The following is an 18,759-nucleotide window of genomic DNA, read 5'->3' as shown; positions in this document are numbered from 1 at the left end:
GGGGGAAGGGACCTGCCTCTGAGAGTGAGGGATGGTGAGATGGCACAGGGGTCTTTCACGGGTTTTAAGATGGGGAGTGGATACAGAGAAAGGCAGTGGGCACATGGCTGCAGACAGGTGGGAAGGAGCTGTAGCCACTGTTTTCTAGAGCTGGGGTAGGGCATAGGTGATGTTCCGTATGAAGTAGCCACAGTGGAGGCTGGCCAGGGATGGGCCAGTCTAAGAGCTTCATTCCCCTCCCCCCCCAATACCTCACAAGGAATAAAAGCCCCTGAGTGGGGAAACAGGGTCAGGATTCCAGTATGAGGTTATGGGATACCCAAAGTAAGCAGGCTGGCAGGCCACAGTTTCTCCAAAATTATACTTTAATACATTCATGTGAGTTATACAAAGAGCGGGGTCCCAGGGCCCGGTAGAGGCCAGTCCTGGGAGGTGAGAGCAGCATTGATTAGTGTTTTCAGAGTTCAGACCCAGGGCCACCATGCCTTGGCCTCCAGGCTGAGGAGAGCCGTGTGCAGCAGCACCAGTGAGGGAGGGCTCTAGCTCTGGATCTGCCCATTGGTCCTCAGAGCCTTTAACCTTCTCTGGGCCTCAGTCCCCTCGCCTGTAGAATGGGGTAGAGAGAATGGCGTTTTCATCTTCTTGTACATTACGGAAGCTCTGGCAGACTGTGGGCCGAGCACAGGGGAGCTGATACAGCAGGCTCTGTGACTGGGTCCAGGGTTCCCCTTCCTCCCTGCAGCCCACAGGCCTGGAGAATGAGTGGAGACTGTGTGTGTGTGTTCCTATTGTTTTTCCATGCCTGGTGAGGACTGGCATGGTAGCTGGCCTTGTCTCGTGCTGTGACAGCTGTGCGTAGGGAAACACGGGTACAGCCGCTGGCATCCAGCTCAGGGCCTTGAGCACACAAAGCAAACCCTCTGCCTTGGCGCAACCTCCCAGCTGCTTTTGTTCCCAGTTTTCTTCCATTGACTTGCGTGCTTCTGAGCAAGGCCTGCACCTAACTTTCCCTATCTGTTCAGTGGGGGAGATTACACTCAACGGTTTCCAACTCCAGGAATGAGATTTTGGGAGCAGGAAGAGAAAGGAAGAATCCATATTCCTCTGCAAAGAAGGGACACTGAGGCAGAGAGGCAGAAGGAGGGGGTATAGGTAGCAAGTGTGCTTGGATCCTGGTTAGGGCAGGGCCACTTCCTGTCCACTTGACAGCCTGCAGGTACCGCACTGGCAAAGCTTTGGCCCCAGAGATGGGAGGACATGGACTTGATTCATTTTGGCTTCATCAGCTCTCTGAGCCATGAGGCTCTCAAAGGAGACGCATAAGGAAACTTGTTTTCTTCTTGTGTATAACCCAGATAACACAGAAAACTCTGAGAGTTGGCTTGATTTTGCCTTTGCAGCTGCTAAGCCAAACCAGATAGCTGAGGCTCTCCCTCTTGGCTCAAAAGTCAGGGTGGGGCTGGGATAGAAGGAGGCCTGAGCAGGGGGTTGGGGGACAGGCAGCACCAGGGTCAGTGTGTGTGTGTGATACAAGAGTGCACTGGAGAGAAAGGCCTGTCCAAAGCAGGACACAGGATGGCCCGGGCCTGCGTGGAAGCCTAGGTGATCACACTTTAAGCTGGTGCAGCTCCTAGCCTCGGAGCCTAGACTTAAGACCTCTGGGGAGAGGTTCTGGCTCTCTCTTCGGGTCACAAGTTCTTCCTTTCCAGAGAGGCTGAAAGTCATTATCAGCAGATGCGACAGAGCTCAGGGTGGAAAGGACGCAGACAAATCCTTTCATGGGCTGGCTCTCCTGCTCTAAGTCAGGGTGGGTTCTCCATGACCACCCCACTGCTTCCCCACCTCAAGCCCATCATACTATGTGGTCACTGTGTGGTTCTGTGACGGCCTCTCTTGCCTGAGGATAGGCATGTATTTCATTTACTAGTACCCGGAGACGGGTGTGGCCTGAAACAGATGCTCAGCGGCGAGCTGTCGGCATCCTCTGTGCAGTAAACTGCCCCACTTCAAGCTGCATAGCTGGCCCACAGATGCAGCCTGGGAAGGAACCTGCCCACGCGGCAGGCAGCGTGCAGGACACCAAGTCCCTGGTCACTGAGTAACCTGAGTTGGACCCCAACTTCTCTGCTCCCTCTGGCTTCCCCAGCCTGTCAGGCTTTGTATTGTTGGCTGAGTTTCTGCCGGCGGAGGAAGCAGATGGTGGCCAGCGTGGTGAGGACGATGGCAGAGACCAGTGTGAAGCTGAGGAGGAGGATGAGGTTGACATTCTTCAGCCCTCCCTTCTCGCAGTCCTCTGGACGCACTAGGCTCAGGGACAACTCCTCCTGGGAGCCAAAGCGACAGATTAGGTCCTGAGTAGCATCCACATCCACTCGGCCCTGGTGCAGCTGGGCCGCCAGCCAGCCATTGCCGCAGCAGCTGAGTGGATTTCCCTGCAAGTACAGCCGCCGGAGACTGGTCTCCAGGCCACCCATGGCATTGCCTGGCAGGAGGCTGAAGCTGTTGTTGCGCAGATCCAACACCTCCAAGGACACGGCCCGCGTCCAAGCGGGCAGGTGGCTTAACTGGTTCTCAGCAAGGTTAAGGCGCTTGAGACGGAGAAAGCAGGGCAAGTCCACTCTCAAGACAGTCAGCCCGTTGCCTTGAAGCTCCAGTACCTCTAAGGATGCCTCCAGGCCCACCAGGGCTCCCGTGGCTACATCCAGACCAGGATTGGTGGAGAGGTCCAGCTCTGTAAGTGGGGTGTGGAGGAAGCTGCCCGCCCTGAGCATTTCCATCGAGTTCCCTGCCATGTTAAGAACGTGAAGGGTGGGGATCCCAGAGAAGTCCACACAGCCCGGGGGACCTGGTTCTGCTGGCCCCCCACAGGGACTGACCTGGTTCCCCTGTAGGTTTAGCCTCTGCAGGCTGGCCAGGCTGGCAAAGGTATAGGGTGGAAGTGCTTGCAAGGCATTGTCCTGCAGAAGCAACGTCTGCAGGGACCCCAGGACTTTGGTACCCAGTTCTAATGCTTCTAGCACGTTGTGGCTCAAGTCCAAAAGCACCAGGCAGGGCAGGGAGCCCACTTGTCGAGCCTCAAAGGATCGCAGGCAGTTTCTGCTTAGGTTGAGGAAGCGCAGGGAGGTCAGGTGTTCAAGAAAGCTAGCAGGGACCAGTTCGATCTCATTGTAACTCAGATCCAGGTTCAGGAGCTGGGAGAGAGGATGGGTGCTGGCATTCCCGCTGGGGTTGGACAGTGGAGAGGCTGACCAGCCTTCAGAGGGTGCATGGAGGTCCTCACTGCCCCGGGGCAGCCCCGCAGGGAGCTGGATGAGGTTGTTAGACACATTCAGGTAGATGAGTCTCGGGAACACGGCCAGGTCAGGGAAGTGGAGCAGCTTGTTCTCCCGGAGGTCGAGCCAGGCCAACTGGAACTGGGTCTGTGGTTCCGGGGCCGTCTGGAAGGCCTCAATGCTGTTGCAGCTCAGGTCTAGTACCCGCAGCTGCTGGAGGCTGAAGTCTGAGATGCAGGTGAGGGAGTTCCTGGAGAGATTGAGGTGAGTCAGGTGGGGCAGGGCCTCAAAGGCACCGTCCTCGATGTCCATGAGGACATTACTGTGGAGGTCTAATTGCTCCACCGCTGGCATACCCCAGAAGGTGTGGCGTGCCAGGCGAGTGAGGCTGTTCTCCGACAGTGAGAGCTTACGCAGCCTCGGGGTCTCACCCAACAGTCGCTCCACCAGATTGCCATGCAGGCTGTTCCCAGACAGGTCCAGGGAGACCAAAAGGGGCAGGCGGCCCAGACCACCACTGTTGAGTGCCATGCCCGTGGCAAGCCGATTGTGGGCCAGGTTAAGGTGCTCCAGGTAGGGCAGGGCCTGGAAGACCCCAGCCTGGAGGAAGCTAATCTGGTTGTCACTTAAATCCAGGTGACGAAGCGCTGTATAGAAGCCCAGTGGGGAGACCAGGATGCTCTGCAGTTGGTTCCCGGACAAGTAGAGAGCTTGGATGTCCAGTGAGAGCACCGAGGGGACCTGGAGCAGGCCAAGGCCGTGGCACAAGGCTTCCTTGTTCACCTAGGGAGAGCAAGGATGGCAGAGATGCTGGCATTAATGGGGACAGGACAGTAAGTGGGGACAGGGTTCTGTAGGAAAGATGACTCGCCCTCTCTCCAAGCTTGGGGTGCTTCCCCCAGAGTCCCAAGATGTTAGCCTTGCCTCCACCCAAGCTGATGCCCCAAGCTGCTCTCTGGCCCTGACTGGCAGTCCTCCTGGTTCTGGGCAGAAGGGAGCAGAGACAGAGACATAGTAGAGACAAAGTAGAGAGCTCTAAGAATACGTATGTGTTGACTAGTATCCTGTTCTATGGGAAACTAAGCCATGTTTCACTCACAGTGATGCAGAACCGAGGGGCAACATGGCCCACAGCTTCCAGTTCCACACCTGGGTCCTTGCCACATCCCAGATAAAGTTCTAGCTTTAGGCTGGAAGCGTCATCAGGAAAAGATGTTTACAACAGGGAAACCAGCAGGCCTTCCTGCCAGCCCCTTTGATTTGGTCCAGCCAGCACAGCTCAGACCACATTCCTGCTGTGACTTGATCCTTTCTGCAGCTACTAAATACCACCATATCAGTAGCCTGCTCTGGTCCAGCACAGCATCCCAAAGGTTGTAGGAGTAAGGAGACAGAATAGAATAAAGGGATACCAGAACCCAACGGGTGTTATCTGATGACAATTTAACTGAATGATCATTAACAGGACACATCAACATTGACGCTCCAGTTCCTTATCCCAAAATTAACTTGTCCTTCCCAGCACCTACTTAATACATCAGGACTTTCAGACTGGCAATCTTGTCTTACAACAGCCCACCCAGTGCATAGGGCTAATCTGATGTAATTATAGATTTTTACCAAAATCCAGGTTGGAGAGGGTAAGAGAGACTTCAGGACCACCCAGCTGATATGGTGGGAGTTGGGATTCGAACACAGGGCTCTTAGCAACTCTTTTCCTTCCACTAAATGTATCGCTACGGGTCATAATGCACATCTCCATCTGGTGGCTCCCAGATTCTCACCCCAGGTGCCCCCCTCCCTAGCAAAGAGTGTAATGTCTACATTAGCCAGCTTAGTTTTACCCCTGCCCCTAGCCTGTCTCTATCGACCCCCACTGAACTGCCTACCTGCTAAAGGCCCACAGACTGCTCAAACCCCACTTTGCCTATGGTACTCTTGGCTTAAACACAGAGCAGGGTCCATCAAGTCTGTCTGTGGCATTGACAGTCAACCTGTCGACTGACTCACTGCAGTCCAGTTTACATGCAGTGACCATGCCTAGCACTGGTCCCACCCCCTTGCACAGCCATCCCTGGACATGCATGGAGCAGACCTGTATGAGAATTCCTCACGGGGAATCCCAACATGTCTTCCACGGAGGCCCTCCCTAACTGTGTCTTCTCCCTACAGCTCAGTGTCCTGGAACAATGGCGGAATGGGGACCTGCAGACAGTGAGCTCTGCACGGAGAGGGGCCACTTTGACATGGATGTCTTGGACCTGGCCCAGAGAAAATCCTCCAGAAATGTCTTTTATGAATGAGTTGCAGACATCTGTGCTTAAGCAAAGGGCCTTGATCCAATCAATGCCGGAAAGAAAAGAGCTAACCCAGATAATCATATTCAAGCCAGAGAAAGACATTAGAACGGAGTGAGCCAGCCCACCTGCTGTCCAGATGCTGAGGTCAGGGTCTGCCCTGGCAGTAACTTGCCCATGTCACAGGGGCCCAGTGGCTGAGGTAGCAAGGAAGAAACACAAGCCTGGCATCCCTGCCTGACCTAGCTCTGAGCCTCCTCCCCCACACCAGGTCCCCCAGGCCAGGCACCGTCTGGCTATGGGCACCTGTGCAAATGCCTACTGCATAAAATACCTTGACAAGCCTTGTACCTCCAGAAAAAGCTGCCACCTGAGGCTCTAGGAGACCCAGTAACACCCCTTACCAACACCCATAGAAACTAGACACCTACTTGACACCTAGCTCCTGGACCACCCTGCTGTAAGCAGCACTGAGATGAGCTCAATGCTAGCATGAGTTTCTTTTTGTGTAAACGGAGCCTTCAGCTGCCCAGGTACCCAGGCTGGCTGGACAAACATCACCAGACAGTATTTACTATGCATTTGCAGGGTGCATGCCACGCTTCCCCATGTAAGCCCACACCCATGGACTCTCCCTTCTGGATAAGCAGAGGCTCTCCAGGACCCCAGCTCCAAAGGGACCATGACAGGAGGTGACATAACCTGAGACCACCTATCAGAAACTGCAGAGGTCCAGGGGAGTACCTGGTACCCTCCTCTTTGATCCAGCCCAGACTTCAGAAGAAGCCTGAAGGACTGGACCATCTCAGCACCCTCCCTGCCCTTATTGCTGAGCTCTGACTGACTGCTAGAAGTCTCTGGTGCAGAGATATAGGGGTCTTGGCTGGGGTTTAGCATCCTCCTTCACTCTGCCATGTCAGCCACTGCTCTGCCCTCTTCCTGAGGGGGGAAGGAACATGCTATCCAACTTCACTTCCCATCCATACACAGGAGGAGAGGTTCTGGCAGTGAACAGCACAGGGGGATCGGAGTTTGAATCCTGTCTCTGTCACTTTTGCTGTCGGAGCCCACAGGGTCACATGTCTTTTCTGCAGCTGAGTCTAGAGCTCTTTTTGATAGTTCAGAAAGTCTTCTCCTATCTCATGCTTCTCAGAGAGCCCCCGCCCCATGCCCTCTGTCTGTAGGTGCCAGAGTCCTCACTGTCTAAGGCCTCAGTCCACCAAGGCTGTGGGCATATGGTGATATCTGAGGTCTTTGCTCTCATTAGTCTGGGTGTGAGACTCTCAGGACGTCTCTAAGAAAGAATTAGTGGCCACAGCAGGGCACACAGACTCTAGGAAATGGCTGCTGGCATTTCTGGCCTCTTTACACAGTTAATCCATCCTATGCTCAAGTGCAGCCAGTGGTGTGCCTGTCCTGCTTCGCAAGTAAACCTAGAGCAGTGGTTCTCAGCCTTCCTAACACTGTGACCCTTCAATACAGTTCCTCATGTTGTGGTGATCCCTGACCAAAAGTTATTTCATTGTTACTTCACAACTGTAATCTTGCCATTGTTATGAATTCTAATGTAAGTATCTGATATGCTGGATATCTGAGCTAAACCCCCATAGGGGTCGAGACCCACAGGTTGAGAACCACTAGCCTAGAGGGTTTTTTCCCTATACCTCACAGGGTCACAATGTCTTCAGCCTGTATGGTTTCTGCCCCCTAGGAGCCCTTGGTTGGCCAGGTAAGACAGTTTTGGGCTATGGATGAAGTAGCACATATCCTCTGTCTGCTCAGCATGGAGATGGCGGGAGGACACAGAGCCAGAGGAGGGAGCAACAGAAGAAATCAGCCCATCAACGGTGGGAGAGGCTTCCTGGGCAAGGTGGCTTTTGACCTGGCTGTAATGAGGGAGGAACATTCTAGCAGGCAGTCCACGTTCAGGATCCCAGCCAGGGAAGGGCTATGTACCCGGGAAGATCAGTACAGCGGAGCCTTTTCAGCTTGTGTAGCCCCCAGGATTTCCCCAAAGACCAATCACTTGTAACAGGGAATAGAGGGCCAATGGGCCCCACGGTCCCCAACTGAATGACCTTGGTTAGGTCACCTGGCCTCTCCAAGTTTTCCCTTCTGTAAAATAGGAACAAATGCGATTGTTAGGTAGACAGGTTTCTCAACAGTCTAGTGTATGTTCGACAAATACCGAGGCAAAGCTCTATCCTTTGCTGGCTCCTCTAACCTTTGACCTGGACTGGGCTGTGGGACCCCTCACTCTGCCTGCACCGTGTCTTACCGTCCTACAGGGCACTTGCTCTCGACGCTGAGAGATAGCCAGGACCAGGGTCAGCATGGCCAGGAGTAGCAGGATCTGGTGGCTCATGGCTCTGCCTAGGATGGAGAGAAGAGAGCAATGCTGAGACCACGGCTCCCCCACCGACAGCAGCACCCACTTGCCCTCCCTCGGGGATTCTGACTGAAATGAGGAGCCACGTGGGCTGTGCGCGGGCCTCGGGGCAGCTGAGAGTAGTGGTATTCTGGAACTCAAGAGGCTGAGGTAGGAGGCCAGGGATTGCAAGTTTGAAGGCAAGCTGAGTCATTGCTCAGAGGAAGCAAGACTTTTAAAGGGATGTATGACTGTCTGCTTTGCGTTTACCTAAGGCCCACCCGAGGCCATTGAAACGGCCCAGGGGTAAAGGCTCTTGCCGCTAGGCCTGAGTTTGACTCTGGGACCCACACGGTGGAAGGAGAAAGCTGGCTCCTGGACTTCCACTTCCCTCCACACATGCACACCTCCCTTCCAATAAATAAAATGCAATAAAAAACTAAAGAGGGTCACCTGGCAGAAGACAGTTAGGAAGGGGTGCTCAGGTGACAGAGGGACCCTAGGGCAGGGCCAGATTGGGGCGGTGAACCTCTGACTCAATTTCCCTCCAGGCCCCAGGCAGGCCCCCATCCCAGGTCCTTAGCCCCAAATGGAATGTTTCAGTCTCCGCAAATCCTTCCTTTTGACCTTTTACTTTTGGTTGGAATTCTTAGACCTTGTCATTGTCAGGGGCTGGCCGGGTACTGACAGGAAGCCCCACCCCAGCAGGCTGCCAGGCGGCTACTTTCACTGAAGGCTACAGCTGCCCAGGTCCAGGGCCCCACTGCAGTGTAAGCAGCCAGCACAGAGGCCCATGGGGACCTCGGAGGCTCTTAGCAGGGGTGAATCCCTGTGGACTTGAGCCATGTGCTGGGGAAACACAGATCAGCCTGTTATTAATTAATTAATTGATTGATTGATTAATGCATTCATTTCCTCCCACACTGAATGTCACCTCATATCTAGTTCTGTGCTGGGAAACAGGGAGATTACAGCCTGGACATTATGGCGGCGGCAGCGTGCTTGCGAGGAAAGACCACAGCACTAGCTGATGGCTCCCTCTCATCTCTGCTAGGCATCTGCTGTGTGACCTTACACAGGTGTTGTCATCTCTCTGACTTTTTTTCCAGGGGTAAATGTCGAGTTTTGTTGAGGACAACAGACATTCTAGGAAGGTGTTACAGCATATCATACCTCACCATCAAACCTGACACTCAGTCCTCAGTCCACAAGGACTCAGCTCTGTTTCCTTACACATTTTATAGAAGGGAAAAGACAAACAGCCAAACCAAAACAACACCGAGGCTCAGAGAGGTTATAAAATACAGCTAAGACAACACAGCTACATGGTAGACTCTGTGCCCTTCGCCTCTGCACTTGAAGGTCTCAACAGTGGGTAAGGGAATGAGAGTTGCCACTCTAAAGATGGCCTTGGGAGAGCTCTGCAGGCCTGGGCCGGCTCTTTTGACTGTCAGAACCCACTGGGGATGACTCTCAATGCCGTGGCTGCTTATCTTGCTGAGACACGCAGGGGCTAGTGTGGCCCTTTCAACTCTCCTTCCTGGCTCCCCCAGAGCCCAGCCCTGCCCCACAGTGCTCTGCTTTCACTGCAGGCTATGAATTCACAGGAAATTTTGTTCTTTTGGTTCAAATGCAGTCCCCACCTGCTACATCAGCATCCTCAGAGCTAAATGAAAGCCCCTGGCTTTCATGTCCAGGCCCTGGGCAGCCATCCCTCCCTCGGCCAGCTCTTGTCTCCCACCTGACTTGGCATTGTCCTCGCTCTGTCTCTGGGCTCTGAGCACATGTACGTACCTGTGCTTCCTTTGGACCTCTGGACCCCTGGCTTCCTCTGCCTCCCCTGCAGCTGAATGTCTCCTCACCCCGTGGAGCTTAGATGCCCTGTCCTCTAGGAAGCTTCCTCTGGTTCCCACGGTTGCCCTGTGTTCTCGGGGCTCTCACAGTTGCTGAGCGATGACAGCCCAGTGTGGGGCACAGAGCACACCCCACTGTGATTCCCTACCTCTTGAAAAGGAAGTACCCATGGGGACCCACCTTATGACACAGGGAAGTCAGATGGTGCAGCAGCAGGCAAGTCTCCACTATGGGATACAGGTGAAGAGGGGTCCCCCTGGCCCCTCCCTGCCCTAGTCCAGCAGGTTCAAAGCCGCCCACCTTCACTGCAACAGCCAACTCCACTGTTTGCCTTCTTGCTTCCCTCTAGGACGGGACAATCTGTCCCATACATGGCACTCAGTGACGTTTCAAAATCACATGCCAGATCTTACAAATCACTTTGAAATCTCCAGTAGCGTTCAGGCGTCACCCTCTCTCCCATCAGCTCCACCTACCACCTTCTTCCCCTCAGCAAACTCCTCAGACACCTCAGTACCTTCCCTGCTGCCTGGTGGCGGGGGATGGGGGGGGGTGGTGGTGGATGGTGGGGGATGGTGGGGTGGGGGAGGGGGGGGGGGGGGGGGATGGGGGATGGGGGGGGATGGGGAAGGACTCTGCTTCGCTGCTCCCTCCTGGTCCAGAATGTTCCTGCTCAGGCCCCTGGGTGTTCTATCCCCCCCTTCCCTCTCTCATTTCTCATTTGCTTCATTCCTTAAGTATATGCTCACTAAATTTCTCCCAGGGAACAAGTGGCTGAATGATGTCAGAAATTCAGCTGCAATAAGGACAAGTTAGGACCTGGGGTTAAGGTAGGGATGCCCAAAGGGTCCCTATCTCTCCTTCCTCTGCACATCCAGAAGAGACAGTCCCCACAGAATTATGGTGGAAAGAAGCCCCCTGCTGTGCCCCATCTGCAGCAGTGAGAACTCAGTCCCCCCAGGGACAACCAGAGGCATTCAAGCCCCACCACTGGCTAGTGTGGCACTCAGGGCAAATTCTTTAGCTCTCCTTGCCTAGGTGACTCATCTGCAGGACACACCAGTTCCCATTCCAACACTGGCTATCCTTACTTAGCATGGGATGATCAGGTGGAGCATGACCAGGAAAGTACTGGGACCCTTCCATGTCCTTCCCTGATGGTTCAGATACCAACGATGCTGAGGATAGAGGTCCTGGCTCTGCAGGCAGGTAGCTGTATTCTGATTGGAGAGGTGTCAAAGAATATCTCTGTATGTGCTTGTGTGTGTGCGCGAGAGCACGCGTGCATGACAGAGGGGGACAGACAGACAGATAATGGAGGCAAACCTATAATAAAAATAAGACTGTCCCTGCTATGCAAGGAGGTTACAATTTTTCTAAGCCCTAGGTTGACTGCAGGTCTTTTAACTCTCACAACCACCAAGTGAGGTGATTACTATAATTCCCATTTACAGACCGGAGGACCGAGGCTTGGGAAGGCAAAGTGCCTGATCCTTAGCCCCTAGGTGTGCTGCAACTGGGACTCAGCCAGATCTATAGTCCCTTAGTGCTGGGTGGTCTCCACTAGTGCAGACCCCACGGGCACCCTGTGGATCTCTCTCCCAGACCACGAGATTCAGAGAAATGACTTACCCTAAGGCACTTGTACAGTAAATCGAAGAGTCGGTATCAGAATCCAGCCCCTGTGCCTCCAAAGCAACTGCCAAGACTTCTTTCCTAAGTTACTCAGGAGCCCACAGCCCCAGGCTCAGGAGTACACTGAGCGGTAGGGCTCTCAGTCTGTTATGACTACTGTCAAAGGGGGCCTGGGAGAGCAGCTTCAAGGCTCCCAGTGCAGTGAATCACTCACTAGGGGCAGCCCGTTCTAGAGACATCCTACATCTCAGGGGAATCAGACCTTAACCCAAAGGAATGTGCTTGTGATGTGAAATGTCAGGGTGGAGGTGGGGTAGGGGGTCCCTCCTACCTATCACACATAAATTAGTCTCCCCAAAGAGTTCTGGGTATCCCCTCCAGACAATAGTGGTAGTGTGGAAAGCCCATGTCTGCCTGGGGCAGACCTGAATTCAAATCCTGATCTGCTTGCTTGGCTGTGTGCTCCTAGGCACACCCGAAGCTTCCGGCCTCGATTTTCCCAGCTGTCAAATGGGAACGCCTATCTGAGCCCTTCCTTAGGTAGATCTGCTAACACCCGGGTGCCGAGGGAGGGTCCGGCCCTAGCTCTCTAGGCACCGCCGCTGTCCGCCGCCCCTACCTGGCTCAGCGCCGCCGCCGCCGCCTGACTCCTCCGCGCATCGTTCGCACAACCCCGGGGGTCTGGCCCGCCGAGGCCGGACCGCTGCAGCGCCGCTCCAGCCGGCCGCGAGGGGGCGGCGCCCGCCTTTTAAATAGCACGGGCCGCCCGGCCACGCCCCCTGGGACTCTGAGCCGCGGGGTCCTAACACCACCCTGCCAGCTGTGCGGACCGTGGAACCGAACATCACCTCTGCTCTGGAATCGCCCGGCCCCAGCTAGGGCGGCGCTTGAAACCGAAAAACGACTGGAGGGAGAAGGATCACAAAAGAAGCTAGGCCGGGGCAGCCGCACGTGCAGCTGTGGGCCCGCGTGGATCCGCTGAGGAAATCCTGGCGCCACCGCACCAAGGCAGGGGCCACCCAGAGGTGACTGACAACCACCGGCACGGAAGGAAGTGACCCTTCTTTGGCCCTGGGATGGCCCTGAGGTCCCCCCCTTCCACCCCCCCCCCACCTCAGCTATCCTGCCTTTAAGTCATCTCCAAGCCTGTCAGTATCCCCTGCTAACTGATAGAGAAGCTGAGGCTAGGAGTGGGATGAGGGATACCACGGCCGGCGAATATGTATGCAAAGCCAGCTGGTTGAGACTTGTCAGCTCCCCACGGACATTTGGGGGACCTGAGGCTCTGATAGGTTAAACTGCATAATGACAGTCTCATAACTTACCCAAAGCCTCTGCCTTTTCAGGGTACTTAGCCTCCTCAGTCACTGGCACCGTGCCCTGCTGGGTCTAGAGTGAAAGATGGGTGAAGAGTGTTGCTGCTGTCCTCCAGTCTCTAGTTCTGTATTCATAATGTTCTCCCTGGAGGTCACAGCGCCTAGAGGAGGGCCATCCACCCTATCTTAACAGCACCAAGCAGGGTGAGCCAGAGTAGGGCTAGGCTCTGAGCTGGACCTTTCCTCCCATCTAGTCCACAGTGGTTGGATGGACCTGTGCGGTGCGAACAACCCAGAGAGGACAGTCCCTAACAACTCGCGTCTAGAGCCCTGATCTAACCTAAGGTCAGGGAAAGGTTCACCAAGGAGGCATCCTCTGATGCTATAAGGAGTCAGAGCAGTAGAGTAGCCAAGCTTCCTGCCCCCACCCCACCCTCGGGAGCTCTCAGGGTTGTGGCTCGCCCACCTCAGCCCTTGTGTGTACTATCTAGTCGGACTGAACTTCAGTTCCCTCCTCTCTGCCAAGTGTAGAATGGCAAGAGCCGCTCTTTTGGACGTGGTACCGGGGCAGGATGAAGTCGATGTGCACCCGATGGGTGTTAGAGAACGTTCCTCGTCTGCCGCTTTAGGAGGGCTCCTTTTCCAGGTTGGAGTCCATGAGGTCGTGTATCAATCGAGGAAGGGGCTTTGTGACTACTCTGTAGTGAGGGCAGAGCATGAGCAAAGACTCAGGTAGGCTGGGGCTCTCCCTACCTGCTTCCCCATGAGGGCCTGATGCTCTCTCACTCCGTCAGAGTTGCCCTAAGAACTTGGCTCCCGGTGGGGGCAGGGCAGGGCTGGTGCCATCACTACAGGATGAGCGGCCTGCTTCCCTTGTGCCCCCAGAGGCTGCGGTTGTGGTTAGGAAGCACATGGGGTTCTGTGCCCGGATGGGGCTCCCCAAGAGATAGGAGATATAGAGGCAACCAAGCATGCCCTCCCCCAATACAGAGGTCTCTTGGGACTGAGGACCAGGCCGGAACTCTTTAGCCCCCACCCCCTACATCTCTGCTCTTGAACTGTCATGCTGTGTGACTTTTCTGACCTCCACTTGTTTCTGTAGAGCGAGACAAATGGTAAGCCCACAGTTCCGCTGGCTGGGGAGCCCACATAAGACAGACTGGGTTGAGAACCCAGTGAGGAGCCTGACCCTCTTCCGCAGGCCCTGGGAAGCTGGGAAATAAAATTGTCCAGCATCCTCTCTTGTGGGCAGATGTGAGGCTGAGGAAGTAGAGCAAGGAGGGCGGCTGATCCAGAAGTGTAAAAGTACCCCACCCCCCTCCAGGAGGCAGAGCTCGAGTCTGCAGGGCGTGATGTCAGAATCCAAGCAGGGTCTCATTTACAAGGCAGCCACGGGCGGGCGGCACATTTTTCTAAGACCCACGGAGGGCATCCTTTCCATCAGTTTTCTGCCACTGATGCTTCCGTCTGCCAGAAACTGGATGTTTTCAACACAGTCCTCTCAGGTGACAGGTCAGACAGGGGACACAACTTTTCCTGAGTCCTTACTGGTTCCACCCTGACAGAGTGGCTCTCAGATACTCAGTCTTCCTCAAGACTCCCTGGGAGAATTTTGCTCAGGCAGGATAACCCTTGAGGCATAGGAGCTAGTGACCCAGAAGGCCAATGGTGCACAGATCCGCTGTGACTTGGAGCATGTTGCTAAACCTCTGTGAGCTTCCTGTCCTTGCTGAACTGTGGAACGGAATAAGAAGGATCCGATCCCTAATTTAGTCTCCATCGCCCTTTGCCGGACACCTGTTCTGGCTCAGTCCTTTTTATTTGGTATACCAGAGTAAAGATGGCCACACACAGCTCTCCATTAGCTTCTATCCTCATCGACTGGAAAACGAGACTCAGAGAGTTCAAGTGACTGTCTCGAATCACACCACTTGGGAGTCAGGAACTAAGCATAGGATTCCATCCTACACCAGAATCTAGTGCTCAGTTATGGCTGTCTTCACTCTGTGGCCCTGCCGACTACTGATGCAGGCTCCTGGGAGCCAGGGAGTTCCCCCACCAGATGCTAATAGGGCCCTGACTGCTGGGCCAGAACCCTGGCTTCCCCAGTTCTTCCCCATTCACCTTCCCTTATACAAAAAGGGTGCTGACCATACCTGTCGAGGATCATGGCTCTGACCTTGTCTCTTGAAGGAACAATAAGAAAGTACAATTCATGTGTCTAGGTGTCAGACATATTAGAGAAAAGAATTTGAAGCCGAAAGCCAATACTGGGGCCAGGGAGACAAGCCCACATAGAAACTAGGTGTGTAATTTGCACTGGGGAATGAATGGCTTTAGTGCAGGGAAGAGAGTTGTGGAATGGAGTAGGGTGGATGCTTTTCTGGAGATCTCCCCTTGGCTGGTCATCATGGCCCCTTTCAGGGACAGGCTCGGAGATTCTGGCCTTATCCATACAATGGGCAGGGCAGGACATCTTGAAGTCAGCAGGTCTATTGAGCCTGAGTGACCCCCCGCCCCCAGAGGGCTGGTTTTCTGTTCTTAGTGGAACATGTGATTGTCAGAGTCATCCATGCAGGGGTAGCAGGTGTTGCTGAGGCCCAGTTTCCCCAACTCCCCTCCCCCATCACACAGGGGCCTCCAGGCTCTGTGTACCAGCAGCAAGCATCTCCCAGCAGTGAACACTTTGACTGATCCCCCTACAGGCTCCCCAGGCCCCCAGGGAGTGGCAAGGTGCCAAGTGAGAACTTTTAAGACAAACACGAAGCTCCAAGCATCTTCATAGCGTGTCTGTGCTGAGCCATAGACCGTGAAACCACAATACTGCTGCCGGGGACTGCTGGGAACTGGGGGGTGACCCAGCTCACAGGCTTCCCGGTTAACCATTTGAAGGTCAGATCCCATGGGGCTCCATCATGAGGGTAGTATGTCATGGCCTTATCTACGGTCTCTGAGGTGGTACTGGAGTTGGCAGTTATGGGATCTGGGCTTCACGTAGAGGACAAGGCTCCTGCCAAGGAATGGGGCACCCTCAGCTCAGCATCCTCACTGTGGTCTCAGATCATCTTCATCTTCAGTAGAATGGAGCGCAGCTTCAGGGGTGGTGAGGGGCTGATGGCACCAGGGAAGGAGAATGGTACAGGGCTGGGCCATCTGGTCGGTGGTGTCATCTTCCTCTGGGAAACCCAGAGTTCTGGGAATGGCAGGAAGATGGTGAGACCATGGGGGAAGGACCTGGGAGGCCTGGCTTGAGGAGAACTGTAACACAGAGACCTTGCCCCGCAGGCTCCATGCACCCTGCAGCTAGGACATGGGCAATGGCCTGGCAACGCTCTCACAATGGCCACCCTGTCCTGGCAGTTCCCTGAGGCCCTTTCCTAAGGTGGAGACTAGATGCCAGGTTCCTGCCTGGGCTGAGTTTGCAGTGGGCATGAGGCTCCATCTTCCTCAAAGGGCTAGAAGTCCCACACTTGGCAGAGCCTCTGGAATCTGGCTTCCACAAGTCAGACTGATCCCCACAGCTAAGAGTCACCTTCCCACACTTCAGAGGATGCCATCTGCCTGCTCTCCTAGAATCAGTAAGGTAAGAACACAGCCTGTGGTCACATGGGGAGAGTCCAGTTCTCTTGGCCCCACTCACTGTCTTCAACATGCTCCACATTGGATGCGAAGCTCCCGGCTTCACACAGCAACCTCTTCAGAGGAGACAGAGTCCTGCTCCCACACTTCCTAAACATGAGAGTTCTTTAGTCTGGTTAAAAAAGATAGCAGCCTCCCAAGGGAGGCTGGCTCAGCGGGTTGGAAGCGAGCCCCAGAAACTGGACCTTTAGTGAACCTCGGTGGTGTTGAGGCTGCTGGTCCATGGACCTCCCTCTGAGAGGCAGCTACACTAGGATGGCTCTGGACATGGGGGACTATGTGATGGGGGACAAGGGGCGGTAGGGTAAAAGGACAATGGAGAGATGTCCTCGTCTTGATAAGCAAGCACATTTACCAACTGAGCCATCTCCACAGCCCGAGGATCACATTTCAGGGCATCCCTGTGGGCTTGAGATCTTGGCTGGAAATAAAAGGGCCTGTTTCCCGGATCCCTAGTCTTCTTTACCAGAGGTGGTCTCAAGCTGTTAAGGCAAGGCTAGACCAGGCAACTTTTGAGTTATAGCACAGTCAAGCTCCACTACACCTAATAAGGCAGGTTTTAAAATCATCCTCAGTGACATTGTCATCTCCATTTTGAAGGTGATACATGTTGATGGTAAGTGACCAGCTGAAGGTCACCGAGCCAGGGCACAGCAAGCGGATTCAGCTTCCTGAGCTACATCACCAATCCTGTGACAGTCCCTAACTAACTTGCTGGTAAGAGACACGCACGTGCTCCACCAACACTGTGTTAGCAAACAACACCCACCCATGTGTGCCTTCCACACACAGCCTTGGAGACAGCCAGAGACCTCTGGAGCACACATTCATGGAAACAAAGGCCTGTCACCTGACACAAAATGCCACATAAGCATGCAGCGTCACCAACCTCCCAAGCTCCTGATAGGTCATCTCAGGGTTGGTAAAGTGCTTGCTGGTCAAGCATGAAGGCATGAGTTTGGATCCCTGAACCCTCTTTAAAAGCTGAGTGTGGTGCTTATGCTTCTAATCCCAGTGTTGGATGGGATTGGACTGGGCTGGGGGCTGGGCAAAAATTGGAGGATAGAGGAGGTTAAGAGACAGGCCAATCCCTGGGAATCGTGAACTCCAGGTTCAGTGAGAGACCTTGTCTCAAAAACGAATAAATAAATAAATAAGGTGGAGAGTGACTGAGCAGGCCACCCAACTCTGATCTCTAACCTTCACATGCACATGCAAGCATGTATGTGCTCCTGCACAGACATGTGCACACATATACAACATACACAGAGAGAGAGAGAGAGACAGAGACAGAGACAGAGACAGAGACAGAGAGGTCACATAGTCATCACACACAAATACACACACAAGTTCAACAGAAGCATGCAGGACTTGTGCAGAACACATCACAGGTGTATACACAGCACACATGCATGCTCATACACTGTATAGAGAATACAAACTATGGCTCACATCTTATGTGTACGGAGGGGCAAAATGTTCCGGCTCCCCCAAATCCTTGTTTGTACACCAGAGATGTGGACAAAAGTCTCCTTTCTGTGTGTTCACATACACACACTCAGACACACTCATAGGAACTGGCTGCCATCTTCAGGGCCCAGAAGCAGATTTTCTCAGTGTTGGACCACACAGGAGCCACGTGTCTTTTACTACAGCTGATTCCTAAGGTACAAAAAGGAATGAGGGGGAAGACACGTTTTGGCATCAGTTAGATAGCAGCAGCCATGGAGATCCTGTGATTAATCCAGACAGATACAAGGAGGCCGGGCTATGTCAGTGGATGCTTGCCCTTCTCCTCAAAGCTGCTCCTTTTCAGATCTGTGATCTCTCGGAAAGCCCTGGGTGTTGAGGACTTCTGCTCTCTGGTCTCTTCCGGGCTGGGTGAGTACTGCCTGCTGGCTCTCTCTCTCCTCTGAGCAGCAGGCAGGCAGGACACCAGGGTTTGAGGTCTGAACTCTTCCTCAGAACAAACTTGATCCTGTCTGCATGCATCCCGTAGGTGTGCCCAGTCTCCTGGTGGTCTAGCTGTGCTGCCTGATGGCAGACACGGTCCTGAGGAAGGAAAATTCTAGATAGTTGCTCTCCTTGTGTGTTTTTCCCAGCAGTAGGGACAAAGCCCTAATTCCCAGCTGCCTCTTCCCAGTCAGACTTAGAAGGGAGATGACGACTTTCCTGTCTTCCCCCTCCTCACTGCTGCCTCCGGCTCCTCAGCCTACTGCACTGGATCACAGCCTTCAGGCCAGTGTCACCATAGATGGACTCTGTCCCTGGTTCCCTCGGCCACTGGTCTGCATCCCTCCCTAAGTCTTCCTTCTCATATCTCCCTCCTCCCATCTGAACCCGGAGCTTCTCCTGGGTTCTCACCCTTTCCCTAGGAC

General features: G+C 54.2%; 1 protein-coding gene across 3 annotated transcripts; it reads right to left on the bottom strand.

Moving 5' to 3' along the window:
• Positions 1-347: 347 nt before the first annotated feature.
• Positions 348-12,313, bottom strand: Lrrc32 (leucine rich repeat containing 32). Of its 3 annotated transcripts, none has more exons than XM_021167710.2 (3): positions 12,046-12,313; positions 7,848-7,942; positions 348-4,055 (listed from the first exon to the last, which is right to left on the bottom strand). In XM_021167710.2, the coding sequence occupies exons 1-3, from the start codon at positions 12,269-12,271 to the stop codon at positions 2,151-2,153; spliced, it is 2,226 nt and encodes a 741-aa protein (XP_021023369.2). In that variant the 5' UTR covers positions 12,272-12,313; the 3' UTR covers positions 348-2,150. The 3 variants fall into 3 exon arrangements, with proteins under 3 accessions (XP_021023369.2, XP_021023370.1, XP_029335910.1); XM_021167711.2 differs by lacking the exon at positions 12,046-12,313 and adding an exon at positions 11,424-12,026; XM_029480050.1 differs by lacking the exon at positions 12,046-12,313 and adding an exon at positions 9,972-10,260.
• Between the last annotated feature and the right edge of the window lie 6,446 nt (positions 12,314-18,759).

Source organism: Mus caroli, chromosome 7 (assembly GCF_900094665.2).
Source record: "Mus caroli chromosome 7, CAROLI_EIJ_v1.1, whole genome shotgun sequence".
Lineage (NCBI taxonomy): Eukaryota > Metazoa > Chordata > Mammalia > Rodentia > Muridae > Mus > Mus caroli.
The sequence above is the reverse complement of the archived record's forward strand: the minus strand, read 5'-3'. Positions and strand labels throughout refer to the sequence as shown.

Bases quoted from the DNA above. Each gene is read 5' to 3' on its own strand.
- Lrrc32 (XM_021167710.2), bottom strand. From the start codon at position 12,271: ATGTTCGGTTCCACGGTCCGCACAGCTGGCAGGGTGGTGTTAGGACCC. The intron at 7,943-12,045 runs GTAGGGGCGGCG...TCTCCATCCTAG, and splicing joins CGGCGGCGGCGCTGAGCCAG to GCAGAGCCATGAGCCACCAG. The intron at 4,056-7,847 runs GTAAGACACGGT...TGCTCTCCCTAG, and splicing joins AGCAAGTGCCCTGTAGGACG to GTGAACAAGGAAGCCTTGTG.